The following is a 23211-nucleotide window of genomic DNA, read 5'->3' as shown; positions in this document are numbered from 1 at the left end:
CAAGGCAAGTCACATACAATACCAGCAAAGAAAAATACTGGTTTAAGTTTTAAGTCACAAAAACCATGACACAAGCACCAGTGAAATACTGGGGATGAATACAGGAAAAGGCTAAAATTCAGATACACAGATGTGTAAATATTTTGATGTTTAAAGCCTAGGAAAGACACTAGCATTGGCAATGGACTGAGGGCCATGGAGAGGAAGAGAAACAGTACTGGAGAAACTGAGGTGGCAGGAACAGGAAAGCAATAAGCCTTTCTGAAAAGAGCAGTGCAGAAATTATATCAGTTCTTAAAACATTCACAGAGGCTAAAATGAATAACTTCTGAGGTTGTCAGTGTCTAATGGAGAAGTCAAATTCAAGCTTGAGCACACTGAAGTCACATCACAAGCTTTCTTTCTGCTCACAATCCAAAGGCTTGTCCTCCACAAAAACTGAAATCCAAATACTCCCAGGTGTTACAAATCCACAGCCATGCCCACATTTCATTACTCAGGACACATCTACCAACAGCAGCACAGGCCAGAGCAGCACCCCTCAGCCCTGGCCAGAGCACACACTCACCATATGCCTTTTGCAGGTCAGTGGGACAAGGATGTGACAACGTTTATGGACCAGCAGCTTGCAGTTGATACACTTGTAGCCTTGCCTTGCGAGCCCCCATATCCTTTCACTGCACTGGCCACAGTACGCTCTCTGCAAGCCACAATGCACATCATCAATGCCAGGATCAACCCCTGCTGGAAGTGAGCAGTTCTCTAGCAGCAAGAGCCCATCCCAGTCACCTAACAGATGTTCAGGAATAATTTTAGACTGTCCAGAATTACAATAATAGCCGAAGGTTACACTTCACACCCAGAATTCAGTTAATGCAGTTCTTTTTAAATGAATGTTAGGAAAACAAATACCTCAAGCATATGGAACACATTACAGTGTGACATTAGCAAATCATTTTTAGAGAACAAGTCTATTTAGAATCTCAGGTTTTGACAGAGGTCACCCAAACAAAACTGCCAGAAGTTTGTACTACACAGTTATGTATAAGAAGCACCCAAACTGACTGTGTTGGAGAACAGTGGCACAAAATGTTAAGCAGACAATGTATAAAAAGTGTTCTACATCTACACCTATACATTTTAACAATGGCGGAACAGTTGCATAATTAAAACCCATTAATCATGTCTGATATCAAGCCTCTGTGTTGCACTGAGCATCAGAAACCTATGGTGTTTTTACATATGTAAGAAAAGAGCATGTGAATTAAATCAAAATGAGGGCAAATGAAGAAGCCAGACATCCTGCTGCTGATTTTAACAGGAGAGGTTTTGAAATCATGGTTCCAGTGTATGTTGCCATGGTCAAACAACAATCTGAGATCCTTGCACACCAAGGAGTCACCCAGGCCCAGTGATCCCTCCTCACACTGCCAATATAAAGCTCACTCGTCAGCCCCTGGCTGCCAATGCTCTCCAGTCATGCCTGTAGCAGGCTGAGGCATTGCCCATCACCCTGCAGCTGCACAGGAGCCCTGCTGCTCCCAGCCCAGCTCAGACAGACCTCCCAAAGCTGTTCCAAAGCCCCAGTGCCAGCCTGCTCCTCCAAGCACTGCCCGTCACACTGCGGTCACCAGATGCTCACCAGATGCTGCGTGAGTCACACACACTCCTGCCCAAAACTCCTCAGCTCCTGAAAGTCCCTGCTATTACTGCTAGAACAGTCAAAAACTAATGACCAAAGAATGGAGCATTTCTCCAAATAAGCAATTTTATATTGCTCTTGTTGTATTTTGGTAGCTGTAGAAAACAATACTTAATTCCATCCCCCTCATCTGTGCAGCCAGTCCTCCTCGATCAGGAGAAATCCAAACTGCACTGCCCAGAGGAAAGAAAAGCAACCCAAAAACTGCCTGATGAGAGGAAGCCTGGGACATCTATTGCCACCTCTTCCAAAATTCCTGGCCCACCAGACTTCCTTCAGTATCCTTTTATAGGTTTTGCAGCAGTAGTATTAAGACTAAATAAAACCTGTCAGGCCCTGGAAGTAGGGGCAGGTCCCAAATTCCATCAGAAATTCAGGTAACCCTTTCATACCTCTCACATGCAGTCTAAGCCATATCAGAGAGTTGACCTTTATGTTATGTTCAACAAGATTAAAGTTTAAATTTTTGCATGTGTTCATTTATCTGTATGACCTGAAAACGTTGCTAAAGATTACTTTGAAACAGGAATGAATTCTTAAGGCAATACTCCAGCCTTAAAAATTCCATCAACACTAAAATTTGATATTGAATTCAGTAATACAGACATGACCATAATGTCTCATTAATTTATCCATTTTAATGTCACATTTCACAGTGTATGTCAAGCTGCTTACTAACTTCAGTTGGATGTGATTTGTGGTCTGGCTCTGTATGATGTCATTTGTATGCAGGTATAAAAGCAGTCTTGTTTAGGATTGTGACATCCTAGTCTGGGTATCCTAATGAGGTATCAAAATGTCTGTGTATATTCACTGTTTCCCTCATTGCAAATAAAACATTATCTGTAGCATTATGGATTATTAATGTGGCTGCATGCATTTGTAGTGTTTCAAAGAAATATGTTGTTATTATATAGCAAATAAACAAAAAATATACTTTCATACTATAAAATATTTTATTCCTGTAGTACGTTATACAAATTCATGTGATAATTCATATATATAATATTTTTAACATATTTAGTGATAAAATGCTGAGATTTAAGGGGCTTTTCCTTCTTTCAGCACATTTTTGGGGTGAGAAATTTTAGAAAAAACTCTTATTTCAAATTTTAGAAGAAAAGTCCCTGCTGAATGAAAGAGTTAACTCTTCTGAGTGCATTCAGTTTTGTGTGGAGTTCCCCTAAGTACATTTATATATATGCTGCAATACTTAGGCATAATGGGATAAGTGAAGGAGGTGTCTCAGCCTTAAAGCCACATTCACTTGCTTATGTGGATGAAATCATGTTCTCCAAATGCAGTTGCATTTTAGCTCAATAAAAAAATATTTTTAAAATTCTTAGATTGTGTAGTACCCCAGATACTAAACAGTTAAAGCTCACATCACCAGCTGTAACTTTTACAGATGGCAAAGTGTTCTGAAGGTAAAAGATTTTGCTAACAAGCAACCAAAATCACAGGAGTGGAGAGAGGAGAAGCTGCTCCAATGATGTATCAGCTCAAACAGTCACAGACACAGTATTTTAGACTTTAAAAATAAACAATTTCCACCAATCCTGTATTAACTCAAATTCAAACACCGCCAAGTTTTGCATGCTCATTACGACTCGAATAACACCGCAAAGCCCGAAATGTCACATCAACAAGCATCCTGCTTTTCCTTTCTTTCCAACACTCCAACACAGAAAAAGCACAGACTGAGGCGAACAATGAGCACAGAACATGAGCAAACCCCAACGTTTCATGCAACAGTACTCACTCTGTTAAAACGTTTGGCTTGAAACAAATGCCCATTCACTCGGTACAGCTTCCTCCATCTTCGGGCTCCCCGGCGGTAGATGGATTCTAGGGAAGAAACCAGAAAGGTGTAAAGCAGCAGCATGGCAGCCCAGCAGCACCACACACAGCAGGGTAAGCAAGTTGTGACTCAGAACAATCTTGCTTTCCTAAATATCAACGCACAGCCACAATCCCTGGGGATTTGGATTTTTTTAAGGCGGCTGGGGCAGGATGTGCTTTCAGCGCTGCCTCTCCCTTCCCTCCAGCCCTGTCTCTTTTCCCTCACATGATCATAATCCCGTTACAGCTCCTGCCTGCTCGGCTCAGGTGAGAGGGACAGAGCTGTTAAAGGAGCAGCTCCTGGGGAAATGGCGCTGCTGCTCTCACCCGGCACCTTGCACGGACACGCACAAAGGATGGCCGGTGCTGATAGCGTGAGACGTGTTTGGTGCTGATAACACCTCACACATGCAACATTCAACATGCTACAAGTCTGCAGAGTTATATTCTTTGACTTCATTTTTACCTTGACAGTAAATTTTTCTTTTGTTCGGGCAGGTCAAGTGCAGGTCCACAATTTTTAATATATTCTAAACATAACAAGAAATCATTTAATCTGTTTAAGCCAAACCCAAGCATCTACTCCAAGTTACTTTTGTTGTGGCTGTTTACATGCAAATGAGCAGCTTCTGTGTGAAAGGCTAATTAGAGAGTTTGATATTTAATATTAAGTGTTGTGGCACAGGGGTCCCTTTTAGAGCTGCTCACATCTGTAAGGGTGACACCACCAGGGTCAGCAGCTTCCCACAGCTGGTACAGGTGGGTACTGTGGGGTACGCGGAGGTATGAAGACTCTGACAGACTTGATTTATAATTGATACTTTGTCAGAATGAAGCAGACTGTACATTTATAATCCTCAGGAACTAATGCAAAAGCATCTTAGATTTTCATCTTTAATGTTACTTTCAAGTTTCAAACATTCACACTTCAAAGATGAAGTCTTTTTTTTAATAAAAAACCACAGATATATTTTCTGTGTCAAATGATAAAGTAGTAAAAAGTTTCTTTGTCAAGAAATTATTTTAACATTATATTGAGCAAGCCAAAACTCACAGGCTACTGACACGCAATGTGTGAACACTGGCTGCAATACTGTGTCTGATTTTAGATCCTCTATTTTTGTCATTCCAAAGGAAGCATTGAAGTTTCTGTGATTCCACATATCTACAGTGCCAAATCCCCAAACATTCATACCTACTCTATTTGCATGAGCAAATGTTTACCGTGCAAGCATTTGAAACAGATACTGCACTATTAAACTAATTGTTAGCAATTTGGAAAAAGAAAAACCAACAAGCTTCTCAAAGCAGCTAGGCTGCACACCCAAAGTGGCAAAGATACAGAGATGTAGACTGGATATGGTCATTTGACTCACACAGCTCTTCAAAACCTGCCAAATGTCAACTTTAAAGCAAACTTTTCTCAAGTGCAAAGAAAATTTAAATTAGAACCTAGCAAAATAACTGCAAAGTTTTTAACTAATATGCTCAACCACAAACACCAATGGAAAACACTTCCATTATTTCTAGGGTGACTTTTCACCAAAAGGAAAAAATCTCCACAAGGATTTTTTTTTTCCAAAATAGTTAATTAATTCATTAGACAAAGCACCATATGGAGGCAACGTAATACATCTGTGATCTGAACATTAGCTTATCACTGACATGAGGAATATTAAGTGAATGATAAGTTAACGAGCAGCTTGCACTGATGAAGTCTGTAAATAGAAGAGCAAGTCACCTCCCTAATTAATGATAAATATTAAATCAAAGGCAGGGTTTTATATCATGTACTTGTGAGGCAACAGTCTAACAAAAACTGAGCTTAATATAGACCAGCTTTAAAAAGTGGGAACCCCTACAATTTATCCCTAGGACTGACACAGTTCAGTGCAGGGGCTGAGGCAAATCAATCCCTATTTCTTATTCCCTGACTCCAAAAGGGGCCAAGGTAAAAAATGAGAAAACAGCCATCCCTGCAAGACACACCTTTATAGCACATATTCTATTATTACTACACATTAGGATTAAATTTCTATGAGAGAATAAAACACTCCTGTTCACTGAGGATCCAAAACTGGGACAAGTGGCTGATGCACCACACAGTTGTGCTGCCAGAGACCTCACCCCCTGGAAAATTGAGCAGGCAGGAACCTTATGAAAGGGAACATCCTTCCCAAAAACTCCCCCAAGGATAGTGCCAGGCTTGAATTAAGAAACAATTTATTGTCAGTGCTGTGTGAACAAAGCTCTCATCTAACTTTGCATCTCATCCCTTCACATGGCAAAATGAACCCAAAGAAGATTTTCAGGTACATGTTCCTAGAACACTTCAAAATAAAACAAGGAATGGATTCTGTAATTCCTGGTAACCAAGAACTAAACCAAGTTCTTACAGGATTGATCCCAGATACTTAGAAGGAGGAATACCACCACAAAAGTCTGACTATTTAATTACTGAGCTTATTGAAAAGGGCTATTTTTTAATTTATTTCACAGCACACATCAGTTAACTCATTAAGGAGTTTTAGTTGGTTGCTTGCAGGCTGATGGAGATTATATACTCCTAATTAAACAAAGTGATCTTTTCTGATGATTAATATTAAACACAAGATATTGCCTAAGAAAAAAAAATCTCTCTAATCCTCATTTTGTATCTGAAAAGGTTTAGAGAAAAAAATCAAATATATTTTAAGCTCTTAGCAGGAATAACCATTTTTAATTGGGGAACACAAATATATATTTGAAATGCAATGAAGGTACAGAACTTTATCTACTTCCAAGAGTGGAAAATTAAAAGAAAAAAACCACAGGCTTTTTCAAAGTAAGAGTACAAGGGAAATAAAAGTACTCAAAATTAACCAGCTGCCTCTACCTAAAAAGCAGTGGGAAACAACTGACTGTTGCTGCTGTGCAATTCTTCCCTCTGTTGTCAAACTGTGCAACTACATCACTGACAGTGATGCACAGGAAACCCTGCAAATAGATTTGATATTGGCTTTCCAATGACATTTTCTAGGACTGGGTTAGGGCTTCTTTCCTCATCTTTTAAAAACAGTTTAGAAAAAAGTTCTAAGGGAAAACATGAACACACAAAATTTAACTGTGGATACAAATTGAGAAGCAATGCCTACTGTTCAGTGTTAATTCCAAATGAAGTTCTCTACAGAAGACACTCCCCAATACCATAACGAGGTTTGCAGATGAGAACTTTGAGCTGAAAATGTAACTTGGAAAAGCAGGGGAAAATAGGAGGCACAATTCCTTTCCAAATGACCATACAGTTGGTTTACACCAATGAAGGGCAGTAAGATGGCCACAAAAATTATTCCCTCTTCATTTGGATTTCCAAATGCAATTCCAAAGGCAGCTTTTATGTGATCCAGCCCTAATGAAATCTCCTCCTATCCTGAGCACAGAGGTAATTTGCTATTGCTGCAAATCACTTCTCAGAGATTAATACAACTTGTTTACAGGCCAATTACCCAGCCTGCCAGCTGGACACTACCAGAATGCCCAGTTTTTGTTTTGTTCTTTTAATGTTGTGCTGAGCACACAAGTGAGCATTCTTTCAAAACCAACTCATGAATTACAAGAGGGAAATTGATACCAGCATTTCAGATAGACTGGACTTGATAAAGAAATTACATATAAAGGTAGAACACATTTTTTGGGACACTAAATTCCAAAGTTGTTTGATAGCACATTGCTTGACATCTGTTATTTAATTTCCTACAAACAGTTACATTGAAACAATTTACATGCTTCAGAAAGCAATTTTAAGACATGCATTAGATGTTAACTGGCCCTTCTTATTATGAATAAGCTGCTACATACAATTGAACTTGGAAAATGAAAAGAGTATCCTTAACAATATGGAGGTATTAAGTGCTTTGACCCCTTGCAATTATTGCAAAATATTAAATGGCCAGAAGATAGCTTTTTAAAATTTAATTTAAGGCTGATTAGCACTTGGGAAACCATCTCCCCATCCTTTTCTTTTCCAACAGACACTAAAATTAACTACAAAGTCTGTGAAGAAAAAGCACAGTTAAGACAGCAACAATGACCAAGGAAGTGTAGGACCAGCAGAGAACCAACAAGGGAAGAAATGTCCCACAGAGCAGCAGCATTTATTGCAGCACAGCTGGGTGAACATCCTTCCCCACTGCCTTAGAAGGAGCAGCTGAGTCTCACCTGCACTGCACACACCTCCAGTGCTCCCTTCACGCCTGAGCTCTTGGATGTTCACCTTCAAATCCTGCTGCTAAAATGGCTCTGTGGCACTGCAAGGTGACAAAGTCACACCTCCAACGACAATGCCAGAAACACAACAGCACTAACAGCTCATTTGGAGCAAGCCTCTGACTCACAAGTCTGTGATTTTATCTGCAATTTATCAGGTGTACTTGAAAATAACAAAATATACCAATGTACCAAAATATCCTCAAGAAATCATCACTAAGTGCAGTCAGCGGCTGCTGCCCCAGCAGTGACCATGTCCTCGTTCTGAGCATCTCTGGGCACACCAGTGACCACAAGCTGCTGATGTCCTTTCCTCCTCAGCCTCTTGTGCTGGCACTTCTGCTGTTTGCAAGGCTGTCCCAGACACAGGATAAAATGCTGCTCTGTTTTGAAAGAATGTTATGAAAAGGGCCAGAAGACAACTGGTGGCGAGTTCATGCTTCTGAAGGCGATTAACATTTTTGTTTAGGAAAGAAAAAAAGGTTCATATTTTCCCTTCTCTAACTGGGCCCTCTAAGCAATTTTCAATTCATAGCCTTTCATGATGCGCAGTTGACTTCTCCGGTTACAAAGTCAGTGGTCACATGAACCCCAAAACCAAACTTGCATTGCATGGTTAATAGTAAGTCCAAAGGCTTCTTTTGATGATTGCATCATTAATTCTCCCAAAATAAAAATCACTTTCATTTAAAAGATTTACTACAATGAAAAGTGAATTTAATGTTCTATTAGCATCATTTATGAGCTGCATTAAAATGTTTGACCAAGCTGAAAGAGTACTGAGCCAGTACTTATTTAAATTATTTAATTCTTTAATTTAGCTAACTTAGGACTGAAGTACAGCAAAATGAAGTTCTGAACATTTAAGCAATCTGTAACATCTGCATCCTCTTTCAGGCCACTGTTTTGTTCTTAAACAAACCTCTATGTCTTAGTACATCCAGGAAGCAATACTTTCTATTATAAATAAAAGCCTGATAACAGAAAATCTTTGTCTTTTATATACCCTGGAATCACTGAAGAAAGCAACCCAAAAAGAGAGGAACAACTTAATGAAGTTTGCTGCAGGAATTTGGTTCTGCTGTATCTCAGCAGCAGCCTGCATGATTTAAGACCTGCTGGGAGTCTTACCCTAGACCTGACAGCATACATTTTCAAGAAAATTTTCATTTTTTGAGCACACGTACCCATTTCATACCTATGGGTAACTGACATTGCTCAATGTCATCAGTTAAAACTTGGTCAGTTCTTGTTTTCACCTAGTCTTTTTTTTTTTAATCTTAAAAAAGAAATTATGACATGTCTATTGAAAAGGTGAAAGGAAAAACCAAAAGCTAGCTAGTGACAAATCCCTGAGAAAACATTATATTAGATTTCATTTGAAGTACCCCACTTCCCTAGCTTCTTGTCCTTTAGAAAATTGTTAACTAATTTATCTCATCCTATGCCAAACTTGATTTTAAAATTAATTTTAGCATATGTGATCAATTGTTTTTTTCTAAGTTGAAGTCCTACTCTTGTCTCCTTGCATTGAAACATTCCACTGGTTGTGACCTGTCCCATCCACCCCTTTTCCCCCTCATTTCCAAGTTACCTGGAAAATTCTACTTGTATTGCAAAGTGCTACTGCACATGAAGCTGATCATCACAGAACTACCAAAAGCTTCCAGAACATGTGCTTGGAATGAAATTGATTAAAGTTACATAACTTTGTATCAGAGTTGACAAAGTAAAGAACAGGGAGTCTTGTGCTAGTCACAGGGCACCTGCACTACTTTACTGAAGAGCACTAGATGAGAATCTACATTATTGGAAGCATAGAATAACATTAGTAGTAGCAGTAGTAATTTATTGTAAAAATAAAAGCCATACTAAAATCCTGGAGTACTGCCTTCAAATAGTTTCTGTTTTCCCTTTAAACATGCCCCCAGCTAACAATTCAAGGACAAGCCCTAACAGATGCAGAAGAAATAGCAATGGAACTCGAGTTACAAATGAGGCACTTTCTGGTCAATATTGAGAAGATCAGGTTTTCCTTTTTCCCCTCCCATGGCAGTTCCTTCCCCATGTGGTTTCAGGATGAACTGCACAGTCTGCTCACCCTTCTCTCCCTGACAGCGCTCAGGGCTCTCCTGGGAGCCACCCTGTCAGCAAGCCTCAAGTTTGCTGCTTTTTGCTTTATTTACCACCCAGACTTGTACTACTGCAAGCCCTCAGAGGCTACAACTGCTACCGGAGCCTCCCAAGATTTGCTCCTGGTGCTCTCTGCTCCAAATGAGCAGCACCTGGAATCTCACACACAGTCTGGTTTCGCACAACTCCAAAATCCAGGAGACCAGCGTTGAAGAGTCCATATACCTGCCCTGCAGGCCTTCACTGGGAATTCTGTGGCTCAGTTCAACATAAAAAACCAGAACTTGCATAGAGCAACTAATTTCCAAAAGTATTACACAGAACCCAAGTATAATAATATATCATTAATCTTGGCTGTATAAATGAAGAGGTACATATAAACAGCTCTTCCAAGCTACTGAAACACACAGGCCTAACTCAGGTTTAGCAGGCCCACAAATATTCACTAATTCCAGCAAAATCAAAAAGCTTCACCACCTCCTTGCCCATTTAGTTACCCAAGTGCCTGAATATCAAGAGTGGATTTAACAACTTATAAGAAGATATGAGACATAACACACAGAGAGGAACTAGACATTACATCAAAGCAGCTTTTTGAAACCAGGTGACATCCTTTCTGCATTTAATATACTACATTCTGAGTAACAGCTAGGAGAAGAGAAGTGGAATAAAGAAAAGAGAACACAGATTATTTGCTATGACACCTTAAAAACCAGCCCATGTAGTCTTTGGTCCATTGTAGATTTGTCTATATTTTATAAACTGGAACACAAACATCTGCTAAGACACTCAGTACCTTTAATTAAGGGCAGATCTCAAATCCCACAGTCAGACTTCTGCTTTATAATTTTATGCCTGAATTATAAAAAGCAAGGTCCAGGCCTTAATTCTTCATTGGACATTTCATAGCTAAGAAAACTGTTGAGATTATTTAGAATTAAAAATCATGAAATTATTGTAAGCAAACCAGACCTTTAACTACAATTCTGTTCTCAGTAACTTATGCTGCCTCACAAACTGTCTCCTTTTCAAATATGTCACACATGACACAAACGTGGTGCAGTAAAGACAGAGGAAGCGATTTCAGGTATTCTTGAGAAACTGTGACACAGCTATTTTTAAATCCTAAGCAAAAATATCTTACATTAAAATAGTACAGTCCCTCCCTCCCCCCCAGTTCAATTACTAAAATCCAGGAGAGGGTTACTAGCAGTTTCAAAATTGCCTAATTATCCAGCGCAATCCAATCTACATCTTCAGAACAGCCTCTATGGTGGCAATAGTTCTTTTCTTCATTGGGGGATTAAATTGGTTCACGTGCTCTGAATAACCTAATCACTGCTGCCAATACAGTAACAAATGAAGGGAAAAACCTGCCTTATGAGCTAGAAAAATATTTACAGGCCACACTACTCCAACAAGAAGCTTTTTAAACCTATTTCACAGTATCAGGCAGGACATAAGGCAAAATCAAATACCTGTACCTAAAATAAAAAGCCCACAACAACAATTAGGTTACTACAATACCTTTACTCAAGCCCATGATGAAATTTTCAAGAAAGATGGCTTGGGGGAAAATGAAGTCCGAACACCTAATGCTAAAATACTGAGCAGATAAACAAAGAGCACAGGAGACATGCACAACACAGTGTAATCATTACAAAAAAAATAAGGCAGCAAAATCAGCCAGAAATATTAGATAATAAAACTACCACACTAACATAATAGGTACTAAAACATTTAAAACATATTCTCTTCTGTTAATTAATTTAAAGGTTTTCTAGTCTGCATTCTTCTATTTAATGAAGCCAACAGCAAAACAACCCTAAATTTTGCTGGCACTAGCCATCCAAACCCAAGATGAATTTTAATATTAAATACACAGATCTATTTGTTAAGCAGAAGTGAACCAGCATAGTTCATTCTGACAATATTAGAAACTAAGCAACTCTTAATTCAAAACAATATTTCACAATTAAAAACAACCATCTATGATAATCCACTAAGCAAAATTCAACAAAAAGGCCTCAGAAAATGATGCTCCTAAATGGTTAGCCTTTACATCAGCAATCCTACAATAAACAGGCCCTGAGCACATACCGTCAGGGTTTTTGGGATACATTTCCTTCATTAATCTCCAATATCAGCAGCAGCAGCATCACTCACTCTTCCGTTCCTTTCCTCCTAAAATACATTCCCCAGGAGTCCTTTCAATGCAATTTTATCAGCATTTCCAGGAGGTCTCTCAGCCACATCCCTACGCACAGAGGCAGCAGGAATCTCTGCATTTGTAACAATCCATGGCTGCAAGGGAGGGTGGCAGGCACAGTGACTGTACCATAACCAAAATGCTGAGTTCTCTTCTCTCCTGCAGCACACGTACACACAGCCCGCGTCAGTGCCCGCCGCTCACAACAGCAACCACAATGATGACACAAAATCTACAGAAAAAGCATGCATTACTCACTGGGTTCTATTCTTTAGCCTCTTCAGCATGGAATTCTTTACAATGTAGTAGGTATGAAATGAAACATTTTCCCTTTATTCCACGGATGCCGCTGTGTGAATACCATTAGACACCAAGGACAATAGGCAGGATCAGCTTGAACATTAAGAGCAAATATTTAATGGAAGACTGGTTACCCCCGTCTCTCCCTTTCACATCTCTGCCTCATGTATCCAGGCACGGGTGGTACTGGCTCCCTTGAGAGGCTGTAGCTAGCAGCTGAGGCACAACTAAAACATGGCATGGATGTCAAGGAGCTGATGTCACCAAAACAAGTATTTCTCTGATAAAGCCGGCAATTCCGTTAGGGAAGTCCTACAAATCAATGGGAATTGTTCAGCTGGACGTGCTGTGTTACACAATGCACTGCAGCACCAAGAGTGATAAATCAGATCAAGATCTGTCAGGGTAAATAAGCTGAGACTTCAATAACTAAGTTATAAAGCTGCCAATCAGCTGCTGGGATCCACACGCGCTGTCAGGAGCGCTGGCACCTCAAGGCACAGGAGAGAATACACCAAATGCCTCCAAAACAACCTTGTTTATTCCACTCTGAAAGAACTGCCCATCTACTGAAAAAGTAAAAGTGAAACGCAAGACTGGTCTAAAAGTCTGCCATCTTTATCAGGAAACACTGATAAGCACCCAAAGCTCCAGTCCAGCAGATGCTGGGAACGCCCGGGAGAGGTCACATTCAGTGTCTGGGGAGGGATGGGAGATGTTTCAGCAACGCTGTCACCTCACAGCAGCATTGCCAGCACAGCAGCACAGGAGAGGGGCTGCTCGGAACCACAGCTGTGCACTTACACTGGGAGCTGGGGCTGGCTCCAACAACAAGCACAGAAATTCAGGAGCAAAGAATACAGAGACAGTATAAATGCAGATGCTGGAGACTGTGCAAATTCTGTCTCACAGACAGCACTACATCAATATAAGAACAAAGGTTCTTCAAGCACAGAAATAACTTCCCTTAAGTCATGTAAATGGAATTGAAATATTAATCATGTGCTTTATTTCATTAATGGATTACAAGCTTTTATTTCAAGATTTGCTGGCCGGTACAATCTCCAAACCATATCAATTTAACAAAGGTGAGGATAGGTAGCAACTCTATCATTAAATTTCAATATAAATGCAAACCTTCCAGTCTGTATTCCTGCACTCTTCTTCCAAACTGTTATTGTTCTGAAGGAGCTGGAAAGAAAAACTCTACAGTCCTACAGAAATAGAGATTTGCACTTCAGAAGATCACAAACAATTGGAAAGAGCCACTCCATGACCTAGCATGGAGACATCTGAGCAACAGATTGGAAATGCAATTATTTCACAATTGAATAGTTTTATTTAAAAACTCCATTTCAAACTGTCTGTAGATCTGTAACAAACCAGCAATCCACACTTAGAACTGCTAATTTAAGTAGAAGCTCATTTTGGATAGACCAACTACTTCACTGTTTATTTGTCTCTGGAAAAAACCTGAGGCAAACTCATAAGCTCCTTTATAGCGCAAACATGATGCACCAGAAAACACATACATATATTACATAATATTCTCACTTTTAAAGGGTTTTCCTATGAACATAACTACAGCAATAAAGACACAAAATAAGAATTTGAAACATGATGAATATTTTCTGAAGCAAAGACAATATTTCAGTCCTGACAAAATAAACAGTCCCTTAAACAAACTGTATCATCAATATCGGTAATATTTCCTTACAGTTCAAGTGCAATGCAGACATTTTTCGTGGGCCTTTGGCTAACAAGCAACATTACTCAATGTATTAGTCTATGCTAAATTACAATTTAAATACAATTTAATAGCTCTGTTGCAAAAAATAGTTATACCTAGGCCACAAGTCCCAATTTCCATGCAGGCCCCACAGATGCAAAGAGGTAATGTGCATCAAATTAATTCATGAAACCATGGGAAACCTGACCAGTAATCCCTTATCAAGCACATCCAACTAAACAGGATTTTTAAACAATCTGAGTGTGATTCAACGTGACCTGTAAAACCATACAGGGAGAAATACCCTACAGACACAATAACCAGGTCAGCTGAGCCACACTCAGCTGGGCTTTCTGCAGCTCATCTCATGGCTTGAGAGAACTAAAATCTCTAACAAATTAACACAAAAAACTTTCCTATTAGAATATCTACACCTTTAATGAGTTCATTAAATTAGGTGTCTCAGGGATAATTTCTTTAACTCTTCTAATCATAGTAGAAGAGCCTTTATAAGCTGTCTTTGTTCAAAATTAGAGAAATTAATGTTGCACATTTACTTTCTTTTTTTCTTTTCTAAAAGACAATTTTAATAACCTAGTCAGCATGAAAACTCACCTGGTTTTTACAGTCAACCTTTGATCTACTGTAGTTAGGTAGTTAGCCTTTTTGTAGAAAATCATATTTGAACTCGAACTTTTTGGTATTTATTTCACCTCTCTCCATCCTCATAGAAGCTCTCAATAGAGAACTTACTAGGATATTAGCATTATTTCTCTGATTAAAAATAGTATTTACCACTGCACTACTCATCTTTAGCCAGTTTGTCAGTGTAAACCCTGATCAACCAAGTACTTTTCTCCTAGTATGTATTACTTGCCCTTATCAGCAATAACTTTTATCTCCTCTCATATTTCTCAAAGAGAAGAGCAACGGTCCTTCAAATTCTTCAGTTACTTTTCTTTATACTCCTGTGAGCAGTCAAGCATCATCTGGTACCTTTGGCACCCAATTATTCCCATTTCTTTCCTTAACTTTTACCAAGATATCAACTAAAGTCCTGATGCCACCCCTCTGTAATGAGAGCTGACTATACAGCTATTTAATCCTTTTATCCCTGTGCAGTTCAGGTTATTATAACTACAGGTAAACCATATCAATTATGTGTCCTTCCTCTGGAGGTTTATCTACCTCTCACAGGATTATTTTTATAGAGATTAATAACCTTTTTATTAAAATGGCTGTATCTCCCTCTTCAGCACATCATTTTTTTTCCCTAAAGTTAAAAAACCTAAAGAACCACAAAAAAAGCAAAGGCCTATGTTCAAATAGGCATCCAAAATCCTGTTGTCTCTTCCTCCAAATGTATCAACAACAAAAACCAGCATTAATCCTCAGAAAAATTAAAACACTGCTACAACATTGATTTATGCATTTTGTCTGCTGACAAAATGTAGAACATTTTACATTCTTTTACGAAAATAAATCAGAAACACACGTATGTAGCACAAGATTATGAAATTCTTTTAATATATTTCTTTTCCATGTGATCAAAAAAAGAATTTAGCTAGAATTTGAGAACATTTTAGTACTCACGATCTTCTCCTGGACAAGGCATGCCGGGTTTCTCTGGAGTACTTGGGAAAACTAAAACAAAAAATTAGATTTTTAAGGTAAAAGATTCTCAGTAATACTTTTTGCTTGATTCTTAAATGTATTTACACACAGTTTTTGGAAGCCTTGAAATAATTCTGCATGATAAATGATGCAATCAAAGTATGGTTCCAGACTGGCAGAAGTTTACACCGGAGTAAAGCACGAACAAATCTGCTCAGTGCTAAACTCAAAGCCTCCTGCACAGTTTCAGCTTTGAGCTCCAGTTCCTTCCTCAGCATCAAACTCCAGGGCATCAGCTACACAAAGGATACTTGACAGGCAAGGGAGTCACTCCAACCTCCCACTTAAGCAGCTGTTGGGATTATCAGACACACAGGGGTTCCTGAACTGTGCAATACTTGCCATGAATGATCAGCCCTTCGCCTCTGTTCTGACAATACAAACGGAAGGCTTCCTCCAGCTCCATCTGAGATGAGATGGTACAGGGGTCACCTAACAAAAAAAGCAATACACAGGCAAATTTACCACTGAAGAATTTCAATTAGTAAAAAATGTACCAGCTTCAGGTTTTGTCTTGCTTTCAATCACTTGATATTAAGCTGGTATTTTGATCAATGCCAAAATGGAACAACACAATTATTCTTTCCATTTTTATCAAAATTGAGTAGACAGAACTATCCTATAGGATAATAACAAGAAAATAAAAATGAACAGATATGCCTAAAGATCTCCCCAATTTTCTTGTCAGCCTGCAGTCACAATTACCTTGGGAAGGTTATTTTTGTTAAAACTGGATAATTAATCCATAAATCCACTTAACCAGACACACGTAAAGTACAGTACGTCACAATGCACTGAGAGCAAGCAGAGAAGCAAGAGTGTCACTCTGAACCCCTGTCCCTTTGTGCAACAGCCACCTTCCTGCAGCACACCTTGGGTGACAGGTGACCTTATGCTACCCAGGCCAAGTGAGGACACCAGTGTCAAGACAAATTTAAACTTTAATTTCTTGTTTTTAAAAACGTTTTTATTTTGTAAAATTATGAATCCTGGGCCCAGCTACCTCTCTTTGAAGGCTATTGAGGTTGATGATCTATAAGTGCAGCAATAATGCAACATGAAAGACAAAAGAATTATTTGTACTGCAAATCAACAATCCATATTCCTTATATGTGTACAGGATTTTATCATGAGTGAGCTATTCATAGTTCAAACCTTTTGGATCTTGTCAAAAACAAAGAAACACTATAAAAGCCCAACAGAAAATCTATTTTCATCTCTTGGTATGTTTTGTTTATTCATTAAGCCATAGGCAATTGTTTGCTTTTAGTTAGTTCAAAGAGAACATCTGTTTGTGCAATCAGTCAAATGAACTTAAATTCCATGTGGCAATAAATGGGAACACTCGCATACAGAAATAGGATAACTCACAAAACCCAGGAGATCAGGAACAGCCAACACAGCAGATTGGCTGAAACTCAACAACTCAGACCCAGGAATCAGAAGAACATTGTACAGGTATGTATTTAACCAAGACTAGAGGAAAATACTTACTAGAACAGAGACTAAAAAAATTAATTTTCATTTAAGTAGGCTTCAAAAAGCCAATGCAACAGAGAGTCCAACCAAGAAACACTTAACAGGACTCGCGTCTTAGAATCCTTCAACTCAAAACTCAGGGGGTTTTCTTCCTCCCTGCAATAATCTTCCTTTATTAGCAGGCATGCTGTTCAACCAGCTAAGCACAGGCAATGTAATTATCTTCCATGTCCTTCTGATCAGGTTACTTCTTATTACACCACCATTAAACTGAGGTTGGTACAGTTGCCTCTGTTCTTCTTGGTATTCAACAGTTAAAGAGTAAAATTTAGAGGTATTAATACTTGTCCTTGGTGTTTTAAGGGCTGAGTCATCTTTGACTACCATCTACCACCTTCCAAGGTCAGTACTTTGAAATTCAATTTACTCAAACAACACTATCAGCTAAGAGAGCTATTAAAAAAACCAAAACACACCATTAAAACTATTAGCCAAACCAGTCTGGTATTTTCTACCTTTCTGTATTCAGCTCTAGCTCTGCAGGCCCTGGCTTTGACAAGGGGCTTCTGTAGAAGTGATTTCAGGCACTACTGCAATCAATCCTGATGTCTTGAGTCTCATTTCTCCAAGCTTCCTGCTCTGTGACAGGGTTCTGTAGTTAGGTATTTAGAAACAAAAAAACTCCACAGTATGATATTTGTTTATACAAGCTCCTCAATGCCCTTTCTTTGTTTGTGAATGACAAACCCCGAGAAGAATTTCAGTCCAATACCTTCATCATCAATCCACTTGAGGGTAATTGGCTGTTCCTGTTGCAAGTTACACATCTCGTGCACTTCGTCACAGAGTTCAGCGTAGCTCATTGATGCATCCAAGTTTGTTATCAGGATGTCCCTGCAGAAGATGAAAACATCAGCTTTTATCAGAAAATACTTGCATATTTCAACAGTTCCATCTTTGGACACTAATCATACAGAATGAGCATTCCTCATACAAAACGCTCCCACTATGCCATCAGGATTACACCTCACAGTGCTTAACCTAAAAATACTTAAGTATGGAGGAAATAAATGTGTTAATTACCCATCTTTAATGCATGTTTACTTGGGTGAGCCAAGCCCCCTTATTATAATTATCAGCGCTTGAAGTGTTGTTAAAAAACAAACCAGAAGCTTTTATAATAATTTTTTTTTTTTAATCCAGGTGCTTCTTCCATCAGGAGATAAATAAAATCTCAATTATTGTAAAATCCTTTAAAACAGAGGCTTTACCTCACATCCACTATGTAGTTTGAGATGAAGCTTTGATTAAGTGAATTCTCAAAAGATGTAATTACATGAAAATTCAGATACAATCTTGTTCAAATTCTGCATCTTGCACTCTACCTTTGTAGTGTTTGGAGAACGTGAACCCAATACTGAACTCTCTATGTAAACTATACAGTATCTGAGGAATTTCTGGCAATAAGTTTTAATATAATGGAAGTCCATAAGTCCTGTCAAAGCAGGTCAAATACTGAAAAAGGAAAAAAGATTATGCAAAACAAAATCTGATGATACAAACAAGACTTTCTACTACTTTAAAAATATTTTTCAAATAACTGACTCTGGGAAATCAATTAACAGGTGCAAAAAGAAACAGGAAATGAACTTAAATCATTCCACTGCCTTCAAAACTTTCCAGAGGACAATTAGTAAACTGTTTGGTAGCTAATGGCTACTGGCATGTGTAATTCTTTCCCCTCTTAGTGTAATACAGCAAATACATCAGAAGTTGTCCAACATGACTGAGATAATTTTCCTATTTCCACACTATGTGACAAGTCATTTTAGAAACAATGTTATACAGCATATTCTGCCTACTGATGTCGTTCAGCCAGCAGTTGAACAGCACTACACTGAAATAAGAAACCTGAACTCCACAACTTACATTTTAAATTATATGCATTAATAACTTGCCATTTTGCCTTTGCTGAGAAAAATTACTATAAGCAAAGCTCTAAAACAATCATCTTAAGAACTGTAATGTTTCAAACTCAGATTAAAGCACGGCTACCTTTTCAAGTGTATCTTTAATCTATACTTTGTAGAGCTCTCAAAGAACAGCAACCTAGTAATTCTTCATAACAGCAACAGCAAATGAAATACATGTGCTGCCTGCTAACCTGTAAATCCGTATCATCAACAACACTGAGAGCTGTCAGGTGAGATTGAATTTAAGAACATTTCCCCGTCAAAGAAGTCATGTTTTATGCATTTCTGAAAGTAAGAGACCAAACTGGTTCTCACAGCCATGTTTGAGGGTTGGCACAATGCCAAGACAAGGGCACCAACAAATGCAGCTCATTATTTAATGCACTACCACCACGAGCCACTCATGAAATCAGGCAGCTGTAGATCTGTGGTAACCATGGACAATCACACTTTCACAAGCATCTAAATAGTATTCAAAAACTGAAAATACACTGTAAGGCAACACTACCCACACACACTATAAACTCCAAATAAAACTGGCCACTACTAATCAACCTTGAATTGCTAACATTATTATAACAGATGTCATGCTACAAGTAAATTAATGAACTTGATATCCATGATGTCCATGTTCTCTTGAGATTACTGTATTTAATCTTAACATCTCTACAGCCACATCAGGCAATCAGGGCACAGGGAAGTGAAAACCATTCCTTGTTTAACACTAAATAATCCCACAGGATACTTAAAAAAAATATTTGAAATTGGAGACTAGATAGTAATATGAAAAGCTAATGATCAGTAAGTTCTGTATGAGTAGTTACAGCACGAGAAATAATCCCAGTGACAGATCAAATATGTCATCTCTCAGAGCCAAGACAACACACAGCAAAGCAGACTGCACCACTGCTCTGTTTTAGTGATTTCAAGTAACCAGGTATAGAGAGGCAAGTTGTGTAATTCTTGGTTCATTATTGCAGTTAGTTTTTCTTTTGTAATCTACTCTGGCAGTGATTTCTACTGTGCTATGTTAGGAACTCTGTCACACCCAGAAACAGGAATACCTGAGATACTCATACTCCAGAGATACACTCAACACTCATGTTTTAAACTTCCCCATGCTCAGATTTCTAACAGGCATTTCAACATGGCATCTGTACTATTATTTTAATTTCAGCAGTTAGTCCCTAATTCTGAAGTTGCCCAGCATCAATGATTTCCTGCAGTCTGTCAAATTTGTTCAAAAGCCAAGTGCAGTACTGCAGTGGAGATACTGAGATGATCGGTTTTAGAGGCTATAATGCCACAGAGTCTTTTTTACCTCACACAATTTGATCAGTAGAACAAAAAATTCATAGCACTTGGAACTCTTGTTTGTAAACTGACTTCTGTAGACTTCATAGCTAATGCAAAAGACTGAATGTAGTGCTGCAGGAAAAAACTACAGCAGTTTATTGTAAGACATGGTAATAATAATTTGACTTCTAATTTGACTAATAATAACTTGACTTCTAACATTGACACAATTATTATCACCTCTCCCAGTTGTGCACAGACAAGTTCCACAGACACACTCCTTTCACTTTGTATCAACACTACCTGCCAGCAAGCCACCCCAAATTATTTACACCCAGTTCCACTGGTGCTTGTAGTGCCTTCCCTCACAGAGCTGGAGCAGCTTTCCCATTGCACTACCACATTAATTCAGTTGTTCTAGAACTCTAAACTCAGGACCTCAAACTACCTGGCATTGATAAGTAGGTAACTTTAAAACAAAAACATTTTGTTTTCAATAAAATTTGTGAAGTGACTTTCATAACTACATCACATTTAAATCAAAACAGCGTTTTTCTACACCATAATGTAGAAAATTCTATATTACGATAATTTCTACTACCATACACAGTAGTAGCTACATTTACTTATTTAGCAGTAGAATATCAGAAAAGATCACTCAAGCTACTTATTAAATGGCAACAAGTTCAGTCTAAATACTTCCAATCAAGTTTAAGGATTTACTTGGGCCAAGTATTTAACTCCTCAAATGCCTTAAACTCAGGAAGACAGGAGAAACTAAAGCAACATCATTTATAAGGTCCTCAGAGGGGCAGCAAACCAATTAGAATAAACATACCTGAAAATTCAAATTTCATGTTGCTGCAATAAAACCTTCCTGTTTATACTGTCAACTGAGTGAAGCCATAAGGGACCATGACATTCTGACTATAAACAGGATAAAATGTAATAACTGCATCTGGATGCAGGAGATGGATCTAGACCTGACTATGACCATGGGAATCAATAATCCATCAACCCACAATGACTGTGGGTTTGTCAGTGATGCACATTTTCTTCCCTTCTGAGAGAAAAATAAATTAACTTTTCTTCTTGATCAGCACGCTGCAGGAGTCTGACTGGTATTTTAATAGCTCAGAAGTTTACCTGCCTGATCTGACACTAATTACAAATCCACCAAAGCCCTGGTTACTTTATCACTAGGTCAGACCACAAACTCCTGCTCAATACACTTCAAAAATAGACAGGTCACAACACAGAGGAAAGGACACACTGACTTACCCACTGTAGTGTGTTTTTACCCTGATGAAGTCTTTGTTCAGATCAATTTTTGAGCCCATTCTGCTAGGCATGGTCTGTATTTAGCAGTTCTATAAAAGTATGCAGAAATAAGTTGATTCAAGACAGATAACAGATTCTGAAGTGAAGAGCTTCACATGTGAAATGTGTTTCTGCTCCAGATGATTCTCAATCCAGCTGCATAGATAAAAACCCAGAATACTGATGAATATACACACACTGCTAAACAAATTAGTTGTGTCAAATTTTAGAAACACAAATAGCTTTACATAGAACAGCAAAAAAAATCAAAAGGAAAATGTGTAAGACCATTGACCTGCACAGAAATTAAATAAGATTGGTTAAAAACACCCTGTACAATTTAGCTTTACAGAAGTATACCAGGTATTTGAGGATGTTTTCTTAAAATCATCCAATAGCTCCCTAGTGGCTGAAATACTCCACAGAAGTTTTTTACTTATTCATCAACACAGCATCTTACTCTTTTCTCCCAAAGAATCAAATAACTAAAAATAGGGTTTTTTTCTGTAAATAAAACATTGCAGTCAATTACTATCAATTACAAATTTACCCAAGGGAAGCAGCAGAGGAACTCCGAGGGGCAATTTAGCATACCTTTATGATTGGAGCCTGACAAACATCCTGTTTATTCCAAACTACCACCTCACACATGAATGTGTGCATGCACACACCTCCCTAACCCCGCTGTCCGGGCAAGCCGGCCCACAGGTACCGGGGGAGCGGAGACTCCCGAACCCTCCACCCGACCCTCCCGGGGGGCTCGGGGCAACACGCGGCCCCTCCCGGGGGGCTCGGGGCAACACGCGGCCCCTCCCGGGGGGCTCGGGGCAACACGCGGCCCCTCCCGGGGGGCTCGGGGCAACACGCGGCCCCTCCCGGGGTCCCCCCTCAGCCCCGGCCTGCGGGGAGCGGCCGGGACTCGACACCATCGCTCGGGACGAGCTGGCGCCGGCACTTCCCCGGACAGAGCGGTCTCCACCGGGACCGTCCGGACTCTTACCTGCTCCCACCGCGGTGATCCCACCCTACACGGTGGGGCTCCGCGGCGCGCAGGGGCCGCTCCCTGAGCCCTACCCGGTTACACCTCCGCGGCCTCAAGTTGCTCAAAGTCCCGCAAGGAAGTTTCCAAGCGGACTTTGCCTCGCTGCCGGCGGTGCCCCGGCGGGGAGCGGCGGCGGCGGCGGCCGGCGGAGGAGCCGCGCTGTCCCTCAGGTGTCTCTCAAGTCCCGCCCCAGGTGGCCCCCGCGCCCCTCAGCCGCTGTCCGGGCTCAGCGCCCCGCGCCCGCGGCAACATGGCGGTCTGAGGGCG

General features: G+C 39.5%; 1 protein-coding gene across 3 annotated transcripts in view; it reads right to left on the bottom strand.

Moving 5' to 3' along the window:
- The window catches only part of PRKCZ (protein kinase C zeta), a 41392-nt gene extending 18181 nt beyond the window's left edge, over positions 1 to 23211 (bottom strand). The window contains exons 1-7 of one of the 3 annotated variants that reach the window (XM_030289614.4): positions 22903 to 23211; positions 21864 to 22058; positions 18086 to 18207; positions 16177 to 16266; positions 15754 to 15804; positions 3465 to 3550; positions 569 to 700 (exon numbers count right to left, since the gene is read on the bottom strand). In XM_030289614.4, coding sequence (XP_030145474.4) covers positions 569 to 700; positions 3465 to 3550; positions 15754 to 15804; positions 16177 to 16266; positions 18086 to 18207; positions 21864 to 21934 — 552 coding nt within the window. In that variant the 5' untranslated portion in view covers positions 21935 to 22058; positions 22903 to 23211. Of the gene's footprint in view, positions 1 to 568; positions 701 to 3464; positions 3551 to 12022; positions 12314 to 12389; positions 12740 to 15753; positions 15805 to 16176; positions 16267 to 18085; positions 18208 to 21863; positions 22059 to 22902 lie in introns of those variants that run through there. The other 2 variants (XM_072917255.1, XM_030289615.4) reach the window with 2 other exon arrangements.

This window comes from Taeniopygia guttata, chromosome 21 (assembly GCF_048771995.1).
Source record: "Taeniopygia guttata chromosome 21, bTaeGut7.mat, whole genome shotgun sequence".
Classification (NCBI taxonomy): Eukaryota; Metazoa; Chordata; class Aves; order Passeriformes; family Estrildidae; genus Taeniopygia; species Taeniopygia guttata.
Note: the sequence above shows the minus strand (reverse complement) of the source record. Positions and strands in the feature narration are given on the sequence as shown.